Source organism: Neovison vison, chromosome X, assembly GCF_020171115.1.
Source record: "Neovison vison isolate M4711 chromosome X, ASM_NN_V1, whole genome shotgun sequence".
In the NCBI taxonomy this organism is placed as follows: Eukaryota; Metazoa; Chordata; class Mammalia; order Carnivora; family Mustelidae; genus Neogale; species Neogale vison.
The window spans coordinates 75,812,820-75,828,736 of NC_058105.1; the positions used below are offsets into that span (position 1 = coordinate 75,812,820).

Here is a 15,917-nt window from a genome sequence, read left to right on the forward strand (position 1 = left end):
AGAAAAGCAGATAAGGCCTTCTGCCCCTAATTTCTATTTCCCCAGTTAAACACAATTCAGTTGAGCCTAGGACTTGAAGATTGGATGTATAGGACCTAGAATAATTCCCACCCACCATACCTGCCTGTATCTTCAACCCAGGGCCTTAATCTAACCATTCTCCTACAACACCCAGGTCTTCCAGGTCTGACAATACTTAAACATACCATATGTCCAATGAAGTTCCCCAGTACTCCCCCGATCCCAATGGCTACACTTTTGATCCTAACCATACTTAAACTCCTATCACACACTTTGTTTCTGTGATTTGACTCCCATAATTACTGCCTCGATGTTTTAAAATGAAATTGGGAAACTATCAAAATTTTTAAAAGGTAATGAAGTAGGGAAAATAGTGGAATAAATTTAGCAGGGTTTATTCCTGCTAATAAACAAGGGCACTGAATTAACACCCCTTCAGGTTGCTGTTTAGTATGTAAGTGATTCAGCTACATCACTGTTTCCTGTAGATATCCCACACTGCATCTCAATAGATCCCTGTGAGGCCTGTACCTCTTTTACATGTGATAAGGGGTCCAATGAGGCCAGTTGCAATGTCTCGTGGAGCATCTACATGAGAATGGTAGATCCAGGTGAGGCATGCTGGGTCAGCATCAGTGGGTGCATGTCCTTCTGGAATGGTCCAGTTGTAAATGTGACTGCCTCCCGGAGGAACAGAGTCATCAGCTTTTAACCGACCAGAGGAGCCATCTGGGTATAAAGAGCCTAGAAAATGAAATTGCACATGCCCAGTCTCAGGGTGAGTGAGAGGGAGCCTGGCATATATAGAAGCCAAGAGAGGGCTGACATATGGGACAGTGGCCCTCACAACCTGAGGATACACATTCAGGTAATATACAGCTGAAGAATCCCAGACCTCACATCAACAATGGGTAGAAAGGTGACAACCATTGGAGAAGGAGCCATGGCCATGGAAAGTGCTTCACAGCCTGAACCAGTAGTATCCTAGTATAAAACCAGTGGCAAACAAGTGAGAAAGAAAACAGAATTTCCCCCCATCAAGCACTCACTTTGGAAAACAGAAAGCAATTACAGAATCTCAATCTTTTTAAAAGATTACACACACACACACACACACACACACACACATATATATATATATATATAATGTTCAGTTAGCCACATTAGTTTTTGATGTAGTGTCCAATGGTGCATTAGTAATGTGTAATACCCAGTGCACATCACAACACAAGCCATCCTTAATATCCATCACCCTGTAATCTAAAGCCAAACTAAATTCCTCCTAACATTAAAAATAGAACTACTCTATGATCCAGCAATTACACCACTGGGTATTTACCCTCCAAAACACAAAATACTAATTCGGAGGGGGTACCAACACCCCTATGTTTATGACAACATGATTTACAATAGCCAAATTATGGAAGCAAGCTAAGTGTCTATCCATTGATGAACGGATAAGGGTGTGGTGTATATATATATACAATGGAATATAATTTAGTCATACAAAAGAATGAAATCTTGCCATTTGCAATGACGTGAGTGGAGCTAGAGAGTATTATGTTAAGCAAAATAAGTCAGTCAGAGAAAGAAAAATACCATATAATTTCACTTACATGTAGAATTTAAGACATAGATCAAATGAGCAAAGGGGAAAAAAAAGACAAACCAAGAAATAGCTATAAACCTCTTAGCTACAGGGAACAAACTGATGATTACCAGAGGAGAGGTGGGTAGGGAGATGGGTGAAATAGGTGATAAAAATTGAGGAGGGCACTTGTGATGAGCACCACTTGAGGTATGGAATTGTTGAATCACTGTATTGTATATCTGAAACTAATACAACACTATACGTTAACTATAGTAGAATTTAAATTAAAAAACATGAAGCCAACTTAATGATCAGTTGGTCCACTTACCCTTTTTATGGAGGAGAAAACAGGAAAAGTAACTTGTCCAAGGCTATACAGGAATTAGTGGCCCAGTCAAAACCTGGATTCCCTTTATACTTTAGTCACTCACTGTTGTGTCATTATTATAGGCCACTGGGTGGGAGATACAGATTAGTAAACTGCTCTTAAGAAAAAGAAATGGACCTTTCAGAAGACCATGATACTGGAATAGTGTCCCTTTATATTCACAGCACACTCTCGTCTTTCCAAAGAACAGCCAATTATTTTATGGAAATAAAAGGCAGATTGAATCTCCATATACCTAATGAAAGATACGAGGCCCAAAGAGGGGAAGTGGCTTGTCCAGAACCACAACATATGAACAGCAGAAGTGATAACATTAGTTATCAGTTTTTCTGGGAATGTCCCTGCCACCTTAGATCAATAAAGAGGAAAAAAGTCTATTTTCATTCCTAGCTCCTCTCTCTTAAATGTTAGTAAAAGAAATGCAGTATCTATTGTGAAAGGGAGAAAGAAAGGGTGGTCTGATTTACCTTCTGAGTCCTTTTCATAGAAAACGCCATGGGGGTGTATGGTGTAGGGGCGAGAGGCAAAATTCTTCAGGTGGATAATGATGACATCTCCCACCTCAGCCTGCAACACTGGTCCCAAGAAACCCAACCAAGCTGGCTGGACCATTTCATCCATGTATGAGCCATCTCTGTATTCCTTGTAAATGGTTTTCTTGTAACTGCTCCCTATCCGGTTCTTGTCAGATTTTAGGAAGCTGGAAGCTACTCTGGGAAGGAAGAAGAGAAAGACTCAGAATTTTGCCACCATCTTTAAACCTCTGGAGAGTTCCTTTCCCGAAGAAGCTGACCAGAAATGTCGATTTTTTGTTTAAAGCAAAACAAGAGAAAATGAGATTGTACTGACCAAAACACAGAAGGTTAGAGTCTAACTTTTAGACAATGGGAAGCATTAAATTAAGGCATATAAAATTGGGGCACCTGGGTGGCTTAGTCAGTTAAGTGTCTGCCTTTGGCTTGGGTCGTGATCCCAGGGTCCTGAGATTGACCCTTGCATTGGGCTCCCTGCTCAGTGGGGGGTCTGCTTCTCCCTCTCCCTCTGCTCCTTCCCCTGTTTGCTCCCTCTCTCTCTCTCTCTCTATCTCTGTGTGTGTGTCTATCTCAAATAAATAAACAAAAAACTGTAAAAAAATAAAACATATAAAATGCTCTAGGCAGTATAGACATTTTAACAATGTTTATTCTTCCGATCCAAGAGCATGGAATGGTCTTCCATCTTTTTGGGTCTTCTTCAATTTCTTTCATGAGTGTTCTGTAGTTCCTCAAGTACAGATCCTTTACCTCTTTAGTTAGGTTTATTCCCAGGTATCTTATGGTTCTTGGTGCTATAGTAAATGGAATCGATTCTCTGATTTCCCTTTCTGTGTTTTCATTGTTAGTGTATAAGAAAGCCACTGATTTCTGCACATTGACTTTGTATCCTGCCATGCTGATGAATTGCTGTATGAGTTCTAGTAGTTTGGGGGTGGAGTCTTTTGGGTTTTCCACATAAAGAATCATGTCATCTGCGAAGAGAGAGAGTTTGACTTCTTCATTACCAATTTGGATACCTTTTATTTCTCTCTGTTGTCTGATTGCTGTTGCTAGGACTTCTAATACTATGTTGAACAAGAGTGGTGAAAGTGGGCATCCTTGTCTTGTTCCTGATCTCAATGGGAAGGCTGCAAGCTTTTTCCCATTGAGGATGATATTTGCTGTGGGTCTTTCATAGATAGATTTGATGAGGTTCAGGAATGTTCCCTCTATCCCTATACTTTGAAGCATTTTAATCAGGAACGGATGTTGGATTTTGTCAAATGCTTTTTCTGCATCAATTGAGAGGACCATGTGGTTCTTCTCTCTTCTCATATTAATTTGTTGTATCACATTGATTGATTTGCGAATGTTGAACCATCCTTGTAGCCCAGGGATGAATCCCACCTGATCATGGTGGATAATCTTTTTCATGTGCTATTGGATCCTGTTGGCTAGGATCTTGTTGAGAATCTTAGCATCCATATTCATCAGTGATATTGGTCTGAAATTCTCCTTTTTGGTAGGGTCCTTGCCTGGTTTGTGGATCAGGGTAATGCTGGCTTCATAGAAAGAGTCTGGAAGTTTTCCTTCTGCTTCAATTTTTTGAAACAGCTTCAGGAGAATAGGTGTTATTTCTTCTTTGAAGGTTTGGTAGAATTCCCCAGGGATTCCATCAGGTCCTGGGCTCTTGTTTTTTGGGAGGTTTTTGATCACTGCTTCAATCTCGTTATTAGATATCGGTCTATTCAGGTTGTCGATTTCTTCCTGGTTCAATTTTGGTCGTTTATATTTTTCCAGGAATGCATCCATTTCATCTAGGTTGCTAAGCTTATTGGCATATAACTGTTCGTAATAACTTCTGATGATTGTTTCTACTTCCTTGGTGTTAGTTGTGATCTCTCCCTTTTCATTCATAATTTTATTAATTTGTGCTTTCTCTCTTTTCTTTCAGATTAGTGTAGCCAGTGGCTTATCGATCTTATTGATTCTTTCAAAAAACCAGCTTCTAGTTTCATTGATACGTTCTACTGTTCTCTGGTTTCTCCCTCATTGATCTCAGCTCTAATGTTGATGATTTCCCTTCTTATGTGTGGAGTTGGTTTGATTTGTTGTTGATCCTCCAGTTCTTTAAGATGTAGAAACAGCTGGTGTGTTCTGGATTTTTCAATTTTTTTGAGCAAGGCTTGGATGGCTATATATTTTCCCCTTAGGACCGCCTTTGCTGTATCCCATAGGTTTTGGACCGAAGTGTCTTCATTCTCATACTGCCTATAGCAATCTATACTTTAAATGCCATTCCGATCAAAATTCCACCGGCATTCTTCAAAGAGCTGGAGCAAATAATCCTAAAATTTGTATGGAATCAGAAGAGACCCCGAATCGCTAAGGAAATGTTGAAAACCAAAAATAAAGCATGCGGAATCACCTTACCTGATTTCAAGCTTTATTACAAAGCTGTGATCACCAAGACAGCATGGTACTGGCATAAAAACAGACACATAGACCAGTGGAACGGAGTAGACAGCCCAGATATGGACCCTCAACTCTATGGTCAATTAATCTTCGACAAAACATGAAAAAATATACAGTGGAAAAAAGACAGTCTCTTCAATAAATGGTGCTGTGTGTCAAAAAGCAAAGAGGCAACCCACGGAATGGGAGAAGATATTTGCAAATGACAGTACAGACAAAAGGTTGATATCCAGGATCTATAATGAACTCCTCAAACTCAATCCACACGAAACAGAAAAACACATCAAAAAATGGGCAGAAGATATGAACAGACACTTCTCCAATCAAGACATACAAATGGCTATCAGACACATGAAAAAATGCTCATCATCATTAGCCCTCAGGGAGATTCAAATTTAAACCACATTGAGATATCACCTTACACCAGTTAGAATGGCCAAAATTAACAAAACAGGAAACAACATGTGTTGGAGAGGATGTGGAGAAAGGGGAACCCTCTTCCACTGTTGGTGGGAATGCAAGTTGGTGCAGCCTCTTTGGAGAACAGTGTGGAGATTCCTCAAGAAATGAAAAATAGAGCTTCCCTACGACTGTGCAATTGCACTCCTGGGTATTTACCCCAAAGATACAGATGTCATGAAAAGAAGGGCCATCTGTACCCCAATGTTTATAGCAGCAATGGCCACAGTCGCCAAACTATGGAAAGAACCAGGATGCCCTTCAACGGATGAATGGATAAGGAAGATGTGGTCCATATACACTATGGCGTATTATGCCGCCATCAGAAAGGATGAATACCCAACTTTTGTAGCAACATGGACGGACTGGAAGAGATTATGCTGAGTGAAATAGTCAAGCAGAGAGAGTCAGTTATCATATGGTTTCACTTATTTGTGGAGCATAACCAATAGCATGGAGGACAAGGGGCGTTAGAGAGGAGTAGGGAATTTGGGTAAATTGGAAGGGGAGATGAACCATGAGAGACTATGGACTCTGAAAAACAATCTGAGGGGTTTGAAGTGGCGGGGGGTGGGAGGTTGGGGTACCAGGTGGTGGGTATTATAGAGGGCACGGCTTGCATGGAGCACTGGCTGTGGTGAAAAAATAATGAATACTGTTTTTCTGAAAATAAATAAATTGAAAAAAAACATATAAAATGCTAATATTTGACCACTTTTAACCTCCAAAAAAACCCAAGTTCAAACAGTTCAACCTAATATATAGTAATGGGGAGACAATCAAATATGGACTGACTCTTTTTAAGTGATTAAATCCCAGTCTGTATGGCCTGACTTTGCATCATCTTGCTATATATGTGAGATCTTATAGTATAGTTGTTAAGGTCACAAATGCTAGAGCTGGGATGACGTGATTAAATGCCCATATTGTTACTTACACATCTGTGGGAATTTGAACCAGTTACTTAACTACTTTAAGCACAATTTCCCCATCTGTAAAATGGACATAATCATAGTACCAAGTTCAGACACGATAATGATGACTAAAAAAATTAAAATATATAAAGAGCTTAGGACAGTGCCTGAAAAATAGTAAAAGCTTAATAGATGTTAACTATTATTTCAAAATATTGGGGATAGAGAGGGGGAGGAGCAAGATGGCAGAGGAGTAGGAAACCTAAATTTTGTTTGGTCTCAGAAATTCAGTTAGATAGTTATCAAACCATTCTGAACACCTACAAATTCAACGGGAGATCAAAGAAAAGAATAGACGCAATTCTATGAACAGGAAAGCATCTGCTTTCTGGAAGGAAGGACCTGTGGAAAAGTGAATCTGAGGCAATATACTGAATGATAGACCATGGTTGGGGAGGGGCCGGCTCCTTGCAAATGGTAAATCAGCAGAGCACAAAATCAGAACTTTTAGAAGCGAGTTCCACTGAAGGACATTGCTCCAGAGGCTAATCAGGGGGTGAAGCCCTCGCTAGGACAGTTGGTCTCAGGGTCTGCAGGGTCACAGAAAGACCGGGGTGCCTGAGTATGGCAAACACCCAAGTCTTGGAGTGGGGAAGCCAGCTGCAGAGATGGAGCTGAGGAGTGGGCTCTCAGCTCAGGATTACCTTAAACCATGATATGAGGCACCTTCAGACCACTCTTCAAGAAGGGACCCCACAAGTGGCAGATACAGGGAGACCCCTTTCCCTTCTCCACCAGGAGGAGCAGTGCAGGGGCACACTGCAAGAATCTGCTGGGATTGGAGATTCCAAATGGGACCATGTGCCAGATATAGAAACACTTGGTCACAGGCTGGCTGACCACAGAGTGTGGTGAGAGAACAGGGATACAAGAGTGATTGTTTTTCCCTGAGGATGCACTGAAGAGTAGGACCTTGAGCTCTTGGCTCCTCTGGGTCAGAGATTGGGAGGCTGCCATCTACATTCTTGTCCTCCAAAGCTATACAGAAAGCATTCGGGGAACAAAATCTACTGAGAGCAAACTCGAGCAAATTGTTTAGTCTGGCCCCTGGCAAGGGAAGTGCAATTCCGCATTGGGCAAAAATATTTGACAGTCACTGCAATGCCCCCCCCAATAATATCAGCAAAAGCATCCAGCTAAGACCAAATTTGCTGATTAATGAAAACTGCAAAACACCAGTGGTAGGGGAATACAGTTACATAGAACTTATGTGTCCCCCCACCCCATAATTCTTTTGTCTTTCAAAGCTAAATTTTTAAATTTTTCCTTATTTTTTCCTTTTTCTATTTTTTCCTCATTCCTATTTTAACCTATTTTAACCATTTTATCATATCATTGCCTTTTAAAATATTTTTTTTAATTTTCATTTTTATAGTCACATTCTATCCCTTCATTGTATTTAACCTTATTTTTATATACATGTAAGATTTTCTTTCTTTAAAATTTTGGGATAGTTTCTTCCAACAGCCAAAAATATTCCCGAGTATGGCTTTGTTCTAATGTCCAGCCTAATCACATTCTCATTTAAAAAAAATTAAAGATTGTATTTATTCATTTGACAGACAGAGATCACAAGTAGGCAGAGAGAGTGGAGGAAGCACGCTCCCCACTGAAGAGAGAGCCTGATGTGGGGCTCGATCCCAGGACCCTGCAATCATGACCTAAGCTGAAGGCAGAGGCTTTAACCCACTGAGTCACCCAGGCGCCCCGACATTCTCATTTTTTTAAATCAACCAACTTATCAATTCCTTTTCAAAAATATATATTTTTTAAATTTTCATCTTCTGAGTCATAGTCTATCCTTTCATCAATTTTACACATACATACATATGTGTATGTACATGTATATGCTTACCCTTACACATATATATGTATACATATAAATATATATGTTTTTCCTTCTTTAAAATTATGGGAGGCAGATTCTTCTAACAGATCAAAATTAACCCAAAATCAAGTGTGTGGCTCTGTTCTATTAACCAGCCTACTCATATATATATATTTTTTTCCTTTCTTCTTTCCCCAGTTTTGGGTCCCTTCTGATTTGGTAAATATATATTTTTCTGAGGTCGTTGTTGTTACCCTTTTAAAACTTTGCTCTCTCATTCATCTATTCTTCTCCGGACAAAATAACAAGGCTGGAAAACTCACCGAAAACAAAACAAAACAGAACAAAAAAACGAAGAGGCAGTACCGACAGCAGGGGACCTAACTGATACAGATATTAGTAAGATGTCAGAACTAGAGTCCAGAATGATGATTATAAAGATACTATCTGGGCTTGAAAAAAGCATAGAATATTCAAGGGAATCCCATTCTGGAAAAATAAAAGCGATTTTGGGAGAAATAAAAGAAAAAAAAATACAACCAAGTAGAAATCAAAAAAGCTATTAATGAGGTGCAATAAAAAACTGAGGCTCCTACTGCTAGGATAAATGAGGCAGAAGAGAGAATTGGTGATAGAGAATACCAAATGATGGAGAATAAGGAATCTGAGAAAAAGAGAGTGAAACAACTACTCGATCAGGAAGGGAGAAATTGAGAGATAAGTGATACCATAAGAAAAAAATAAAACAATATTAGAATAATTGGGATCCCAGAAGAAGAAGAAGAAAGGGTGGGGGAAAGAAGGTATATTGAAGAAATTATAGCAGAGAATTTCCCTAATTTGGGGAAGGAAGCAAGCATCAAAATCCGGGAGGCACAGTGAGCCCCCTCAAAATCAATAAACATAGGTCAACACTTCGTCATCCAATAGTAAAGCTTACAAGTCTCAGAGACAAAGAGAAAATCCTGAAAGCACCTCGTGAAAAGAGACCTATAAACTACAAAGGTAGAAATATTAGATTGACAGCAGACCTATCCACGGACACCTGGCAGGCCAGAAAGGATTGGCATGATATATTCAGAGCACCAAACAAGAAAAATATTGAGTCAAGAATACTATATCCAGCTAAGCTCTCATTGAAAATAGAAGGAGAGGTAAAAAGCTTCCAGGCCAAACAAAATCTAAAAGAATTTGCCAACACCAAACCAGCCTTACAGGAGATATTGAAGGGGATCCTCTAAGCAAGGAGAGAGACTAAAAGTAACAGACCAGAAAGGAACAGAGACAATATACAGTAATGGTCACCTTACTGGCAATATATAGTGTCACTAATTTCATATCTTTCAATAGTTACCCTGAATGTAAATGGGTTAAATGTCCCAATCAAAAGACACAAGGTATCAGAATGGATTAAAACAAAACAAAACAAGACAAGACCCATCCATATGCTGTCTACAAGAAGCTCATTTTAGACCCAAAGACACCTCCAGATTTAAAGTGAGGGAATGGAAAACAATATACCATGCTAATGGACATCAAAAGAAACTTGAGGTGGCAAACCTTATACCAGACAAACTAGATTTTTAAACCAAATACTATAATAAGAGATGAGGAAGGACATTATATCATATCTAAAGGGTCTGCCCGACAAGAAGATCTTACAGTTTTAAATATTTATGCCATTAACATGGGAGGAACCAATTATATAAACCAATTAATAACAAAATCAAAGGAACACATTGACAATAATACAATAATAGTAGGGGACATTAACACCCCCTCACTGAAATGGACATATCATCCAAGCAAAAGATCAACAAGGAAATAAAGGCTTTATATGATACACTGGAACAGATGGACATCACAGATATATTCAGAACATTCCATCCCAAAACAACAGAATGCACTAGTTCTTCTCTAGTGCGCATGGAACATTCTCTGGAAGAGAGCACATCCTGGGTCACAAATCAGGTCTCAACTGGTACCAAAAGACTGGGATCATTCCCTGCATATTTTTGGACCACAGTGCTTTGAAACTAGAACTCAACCACAAGAGGACAGTTGGAAAGAACTCAAATACATGGAGGCTAAAGGTCATCCTACTGAAGAATGAATGAGTCAACCAGGAAATTAAAGAAGAATTTAAAAAAAATCATGGAAACAAGTGAAAATGAAAACACGGCTGTTCAAAGTCTTTGGGATGCAGGAAAGGCGGTCCTGGGAGGAAAGTATGTAGCCATGAAAGCCTTTCTCAGCAAACCAGGAAGGTCTCAAATACACAACCTAACCCTATACATAAAAGAGCTGGAGAAAGAACAGTAAACAAAGCCTAAACCCAGCAGGAGAAGAGAAATTATAAAGATCAGAGCAGAAATCAATGAAATAGAAACCAAAAGACAATTGAACAGAGCAACGAATCTAGGAGCTGAGTTCATTGAAAGAATTAATAATATTGACAACCCCCTGGCCAGATTTATCAAAAAGAAAACAGAAAGGACTCAAATAAATAAAATCATGAATGAAAGAGGAGAGACCACAACCAACACCAAAGAAATACAAGCAATTTTAAGAACATATTATGAGCAACTATATGCCAGAAAATTTGAGAATATGGAAGAAATGGATGCATTCCTAGAGACATATAAATACAAAAACTGAACCAGGAAGAAATATAAAACCTGGACCGACCTATAACCAGTAAGGAGATTGAAGCAGTCATCAAAAATCTCCCAAGAAACAAGAGCCCAGGGCCAGACAGCTTCCCAGGGGAATTCTACCAAACATTTACGGAAGAATACCTAGTCTTCTGAAACTCTTCCAAAAAAAGTAGATAACGGAAGGAAAACTTCCAAACTCATTTTATGAGGTCAGCATTACCTTGATCCCAAAACCAGACAAAGACCTCATGAAAAAGGAGAATTACAGACCAATATCCCTGATGAACATGGATGCAAAAATTCTCACCAAAATACTAGCCAGTAGAATTCAACTGTACACTGAAAGGATTATTTACCACGACCAAGTGAGATTTATTCCTGGGCTGCAAGGTTGGTTCAACATCTGCAAATCAATCAATGTTGCACAGTACATTAATAAAAGAAAGAAGAAGAACCATATGGTACTCTCAATAGGTGCTGAAAAAAAAAAAAAAAACCTCTTGATGAAGTACAGCATCCTTCCTTGAACAAACTCTTCACGGTGCAGGGATAGAGGGTACATACCTCAATAGCATAAAAGCCATCTATGTGAAAAACCCACAGTGAATATCATTCTGAATGGGGAAAAACTGAGAGCTTTTCCCCTAAGGTCAGGAACATGGCAGGGCTGCCCACTATCACCACTGTTATTCAACATAATACTAGAAGTCCTAGCCTCAGTGATCAGACAACAAAATGAAATAAAAGACATCTGAATCAGCAAAGAAGAAGTCAGACTCTCACTCTTTGCAGATGATATGATACTTTATGTGGAAAACCCAAAAGACTCCACTCTAAAACTGCTAGAACTCAAACAGGAATTCAGTAAAGTGTCAGGATATAAAAAGCAACGCACAGAAATCAGTTGCATTTCTATACCCCAACAAGACAGAAGAAAGAGAAATTAAGGTGTTGGTCCCATTTACACTTGCACCCAAAGCCATAAGATACCTAAGAATAAATCTTACCAAAGAAGCAAATAATCTGTACTCTGAAAACTACAGAGTACTCATGACAGAAATTGAAGAAGACACAAAGAAATGGGAAAACGTTCCATGCTCATGGATTGGAAGAAGAAATGTGACATTGTGAAAATGTCAATGATACCTAGAGCAATCTTCACATTTAAAGCAATCCCTCTCAAAATGCCATCAACTTTTCCCCCAAGAAATGAACCGAATAATCCTAAAATTTATATGGAACCAGATAAGAACCCAAATAGGCAAAAGGATGTTGAAAAAGAAAAGCAAGGCTGGTGGCATCACAATTCCAGACTTCAAGCTCTATTACAAAGCTGTCATCATCAAGAAAGTATGGCACTGGCACAAAAGCAGACATATAGATTAGATCAAGGGAACAGAATACAGAGCCCAGAAATGGACCTTCAGATCTACTAATCTACTAATCTTTGACAAAGCAGAAAAGAACGTCCAATGGAAAAAAGATGGTCTCTTGAACAAATGGGCAAATGGGTTGGGAAAATTGGACAGCCACATGCAGAAGAATGAAACTGGACCATTTCCTTACAGCACACACACAAAAAAGACTCAAAATGGATGGAAGACCTCAACGTGAGACAGGAATCCATGAAAATCCTTGAGGAGAACACAGGCAGCAACCTCTTCAACCTCAGCTGCAGCTACTTCTTCCAGAAACATCACCAAAGGCAAGGGAAGCAAGCACAAAAATGAACTATGCGGACCTCATCAAGATCAAAAGCTTTTGCACAGCAAAGGCAACAGCCAACAAAACAAAAACACAACTGACAGAATGGGAGAAGATATTTGCAAATGACATCTCATATAAAGGACTAGTATCCAAAAATCTATAAAGAACTTATCAAACTCAACACCCAAAGAACAAATAATCTGATCAAGAAATGGTCAGAAGACATGAACAGACATTTCTGCAAAGGCATGCAGTTGGCCAACAGGCACATGAAAAAATGCTCAACATCACTCAGCATCAGGGAAATACAAATCAAAACCCCGGTGAGATACCGCCTCACACCAGTCAGAATGGGTAAAATTAACCAGTCAGGAAATGACAGGCATTGGTGAGGATGCAGAGAAAGGGGAAACCTCCTACACTGTTGGTGGGAATGCAACTGGTGAAACCACTCTGGAAAACAGTATGGAGTTTCCTCAAGTAGTTGAAAATAGAGCTACCCTATGACCCAGCAATTGCACTACTGGATATTTACCATAAAGATACAAATGTAGTGATCCGAAGGGGCACGAGCACTGCAATGTTTATAGCAGCAATGTCCACAATAGCCAAGCTGTAGAAAGAGCCTAGATCTCCATCAACAGATGAATGGATAAAGAAGTTGTGTGTGTGTGTGTGTGTGTGCTTATGTGTGTGTGTGTTTGTGTGTGTATATATATATATATATATATATATATATAATTCCATTACATGCATATAGATGCATATATATATAATTCCATTGCATGCATATAGATGCATATAGCCCTTTATATGAGATGTCATATAGATGCATGCAATGGAATACTATGCAGCCATCCAAAAAGAAAACAGAATCTTGCCATTTGCAATGATGTGGATGGAACTATAGGGTATTGTGCTAATCGGAATAAGTCCATCAGAGAGACAATTATCATATGATATCAGTGATACGAGGAATTTGAGAGGCAGTGTGGGGGGTCATGTGGAAGGGAGGGAATAATGAAATAAGATGTGATCAGAGAGTGAGACAAACCATAAGAGACTCTTAATCTCATGAAACAAACTGAGGGTTGCTGGAGGGAAGGGGGTTGGAGGGATGGAGTCCCTTGGTGATGCTCATTGGGAAGGGTATGTGCTATAGTGAGGGAAATAAACACAGAAATACAACAAAATAATAAAATTGGGGATGGGACTTAATAAAGTTATCCCTCAAGGACACCTCTAATAAAAAGTCTGTGTTACTCCAAAACTAGATAGACAAGTAGGTGGTTTGTCAAAAACAAACAAAGAAACAAACAGAAAGTGTAGCTGCTTTTCTAACTCTAATACATACTAGAGATCTTTTAGATATTATAGTCAATTTTGGAAAATTCTGAGGATTTGAGGAGGTAAAGTGATTCATGATCACAAAAGATTCTTTAATGCATTAGTTTTTAACATATATTTGAAGAACATAGCAAGGCTCAAATATTAAGAAATACTAATCTTATGGAATCTTTGGAAGGCAGAATGGTGAGAAGAGTAGTAGCATTGCCCAAGTTAAGTTCCAGTTCTTCTGTTTACTAGCTATAGGACTTGGGCAAGGCTCTTGATCTCCTTGAATCTGTTTTCTCATCTGTAAGATGAGAATATTCATACTCACCTCCTAGAGCTTTTGTGATAATTAGGTGAGAGAAAGCATGTAAATTTCTAGTATGGTGACTGTTGCAGAGACATTGTTACATAAGTCATAGCTACTACTATTATTACCTTGATTCTGAGGCTTACCACATTTTTTTCACATTTTCACATATCCAATATCAATGTAGTTCCACTCAAGTATAGGAGCATAGTTCCAACACACACATCTTATAAATATTGTATATATTTCATGTTTCTTTCTTTTTTTGAATGCATGGTAGATATCATTTTCAAATCAAGAGAATATGGAATATCATTTAAGACCCTAAAAACGCTGAGGCACCTCAGTGTGGAAAAGAAGACTCCTTGTAGGTTGCTGTCTCCTGAGTCATATAACTCTTACCAGCAAATGTACCACTGGTTATATGGCCATGGAGATCAAGAGCTGGCTGCTAACACACCCTGAGTAAAAGATATTTAAAAGGCTACCTCCTAAAAAAAAAAATTAAGAGAGTCAATTATCATATGGTTTCACTTATTTGTGGAGCATAACAAATAGAATGGAGGACAAGGGGCGTTAGAGAGGAGTAGGGAATTTGGGTAAATTGGAAGGGGAGGTGAACCATGAGAGACTATGGACTCTGAAAAACAGTCTGAGGGGTTTGAAGTGGTGGGGGGGTGGGAGGTTGGGGTACCAGGTGGTGGGTATTATAGAGGGCACGGCTTGCATGGAGCACTGGGTGTGGTGAAAAAATAATGAATACTGTTTTTCTGAAAATAAATAAATTGGAAAAAAAATAAATTGTAACACAAATTTGTAACCAAAAAAAAAAAAAAAGGCTACCTCCTGACCTCAAGGGATCCACAAATTATTACACATACGTGTTGTCATCCAGAGTCTGGTTCCTGATGATGTTCCTTCCCTTGGGAGCATAGTTCCACTGCACATCCTGGATGGCCAAGTAGTAAACTCGAGTGGCCCCATCAGTTGGATGGGGCCACAAAGGTTGCATCAAGAACAGAGTCCAGATGAGATGGCCTGGTTCCATGGCCCACATTACTCTGGGAATCTGTCAGATGAATAGCTGCTGGTAAGAGAGAAAGAAAACAAAAGGTCTTTGCCTGTGTCTGAAAAACTGAAGAGGCAAGAGCCAAACCAATTACCTGAGAAAGAAAAAAAAAAAGAATTAGCCCAGAATCTCTCCCTTACCTGATCTCTTTCAATTCAAGAAACATTCAATGATCTGTGTATATTGGACTTTGGAGACCAAAGTTGAAAAGTCACTTATAGTGATAATCATGCATTGCTTCTTTCAGATTAGAAGTCTGGGTACAGTCCCTTCAGCAGTGTAAAAGGAAGAATGTACTCTGGCCCAAGAATTAGGAAACAGGCACCAGAAATTTGGTTGGTTCACTGACTCACTGGCACCTAAATCAAGTCACCAATTCTCCCTATACCTCTTTTTCCTTTGTTGCCACTTTCCATCCTCTATGAATTGTTTAAAAACAAATGAGAATTCACCAAAAAACGTTTACTGGAATGTTCATAGACCTAAAAAAGGAAATAACCTAAATGTCAATGAACACTAGAATGAATGAGTAAACTGTATTTTATTTATACAGTGGAATTCTATATAGCAATGATGATGAATAAACTACAA

The 15,917-nt window shown here is 39.1% G+C and overlaps 1 protein-coding gene across 5 annotated transcripts in view; it reads right to left on the reverse strand.

The window, feature by feature from the left end:
- Window positions 1-15,305, reverse strand: part of HEPH (hephaestin) — a 171,816-nt gene extending 156,511 nt beyond the window's left edge. For all 5 annotated transcript variants that reach the window (XM_044234962.1, XM_044234966.1, XM_044234965.1 and 2 more), the window contains exons 1-3: window positions 15,139-15,305; window positions 2,468-2,712; window positions 553-765 (exon numbers count right to left, since the gene is read on the reverse strand). In XM_044234962.1, the coding sequence (XP_044090897.1) occupies window positions 553-765; window positions 2,468-2,712; window positions 15,139-15,305 (625 nt within the window). The remainder of the gene's footprint in view (window positions 1-552; window positions 766-2,467; window positions 2,713-15,138) is intronic.
- Window positions 15,306-15,917: the final 612 nt, after the last annotated feature.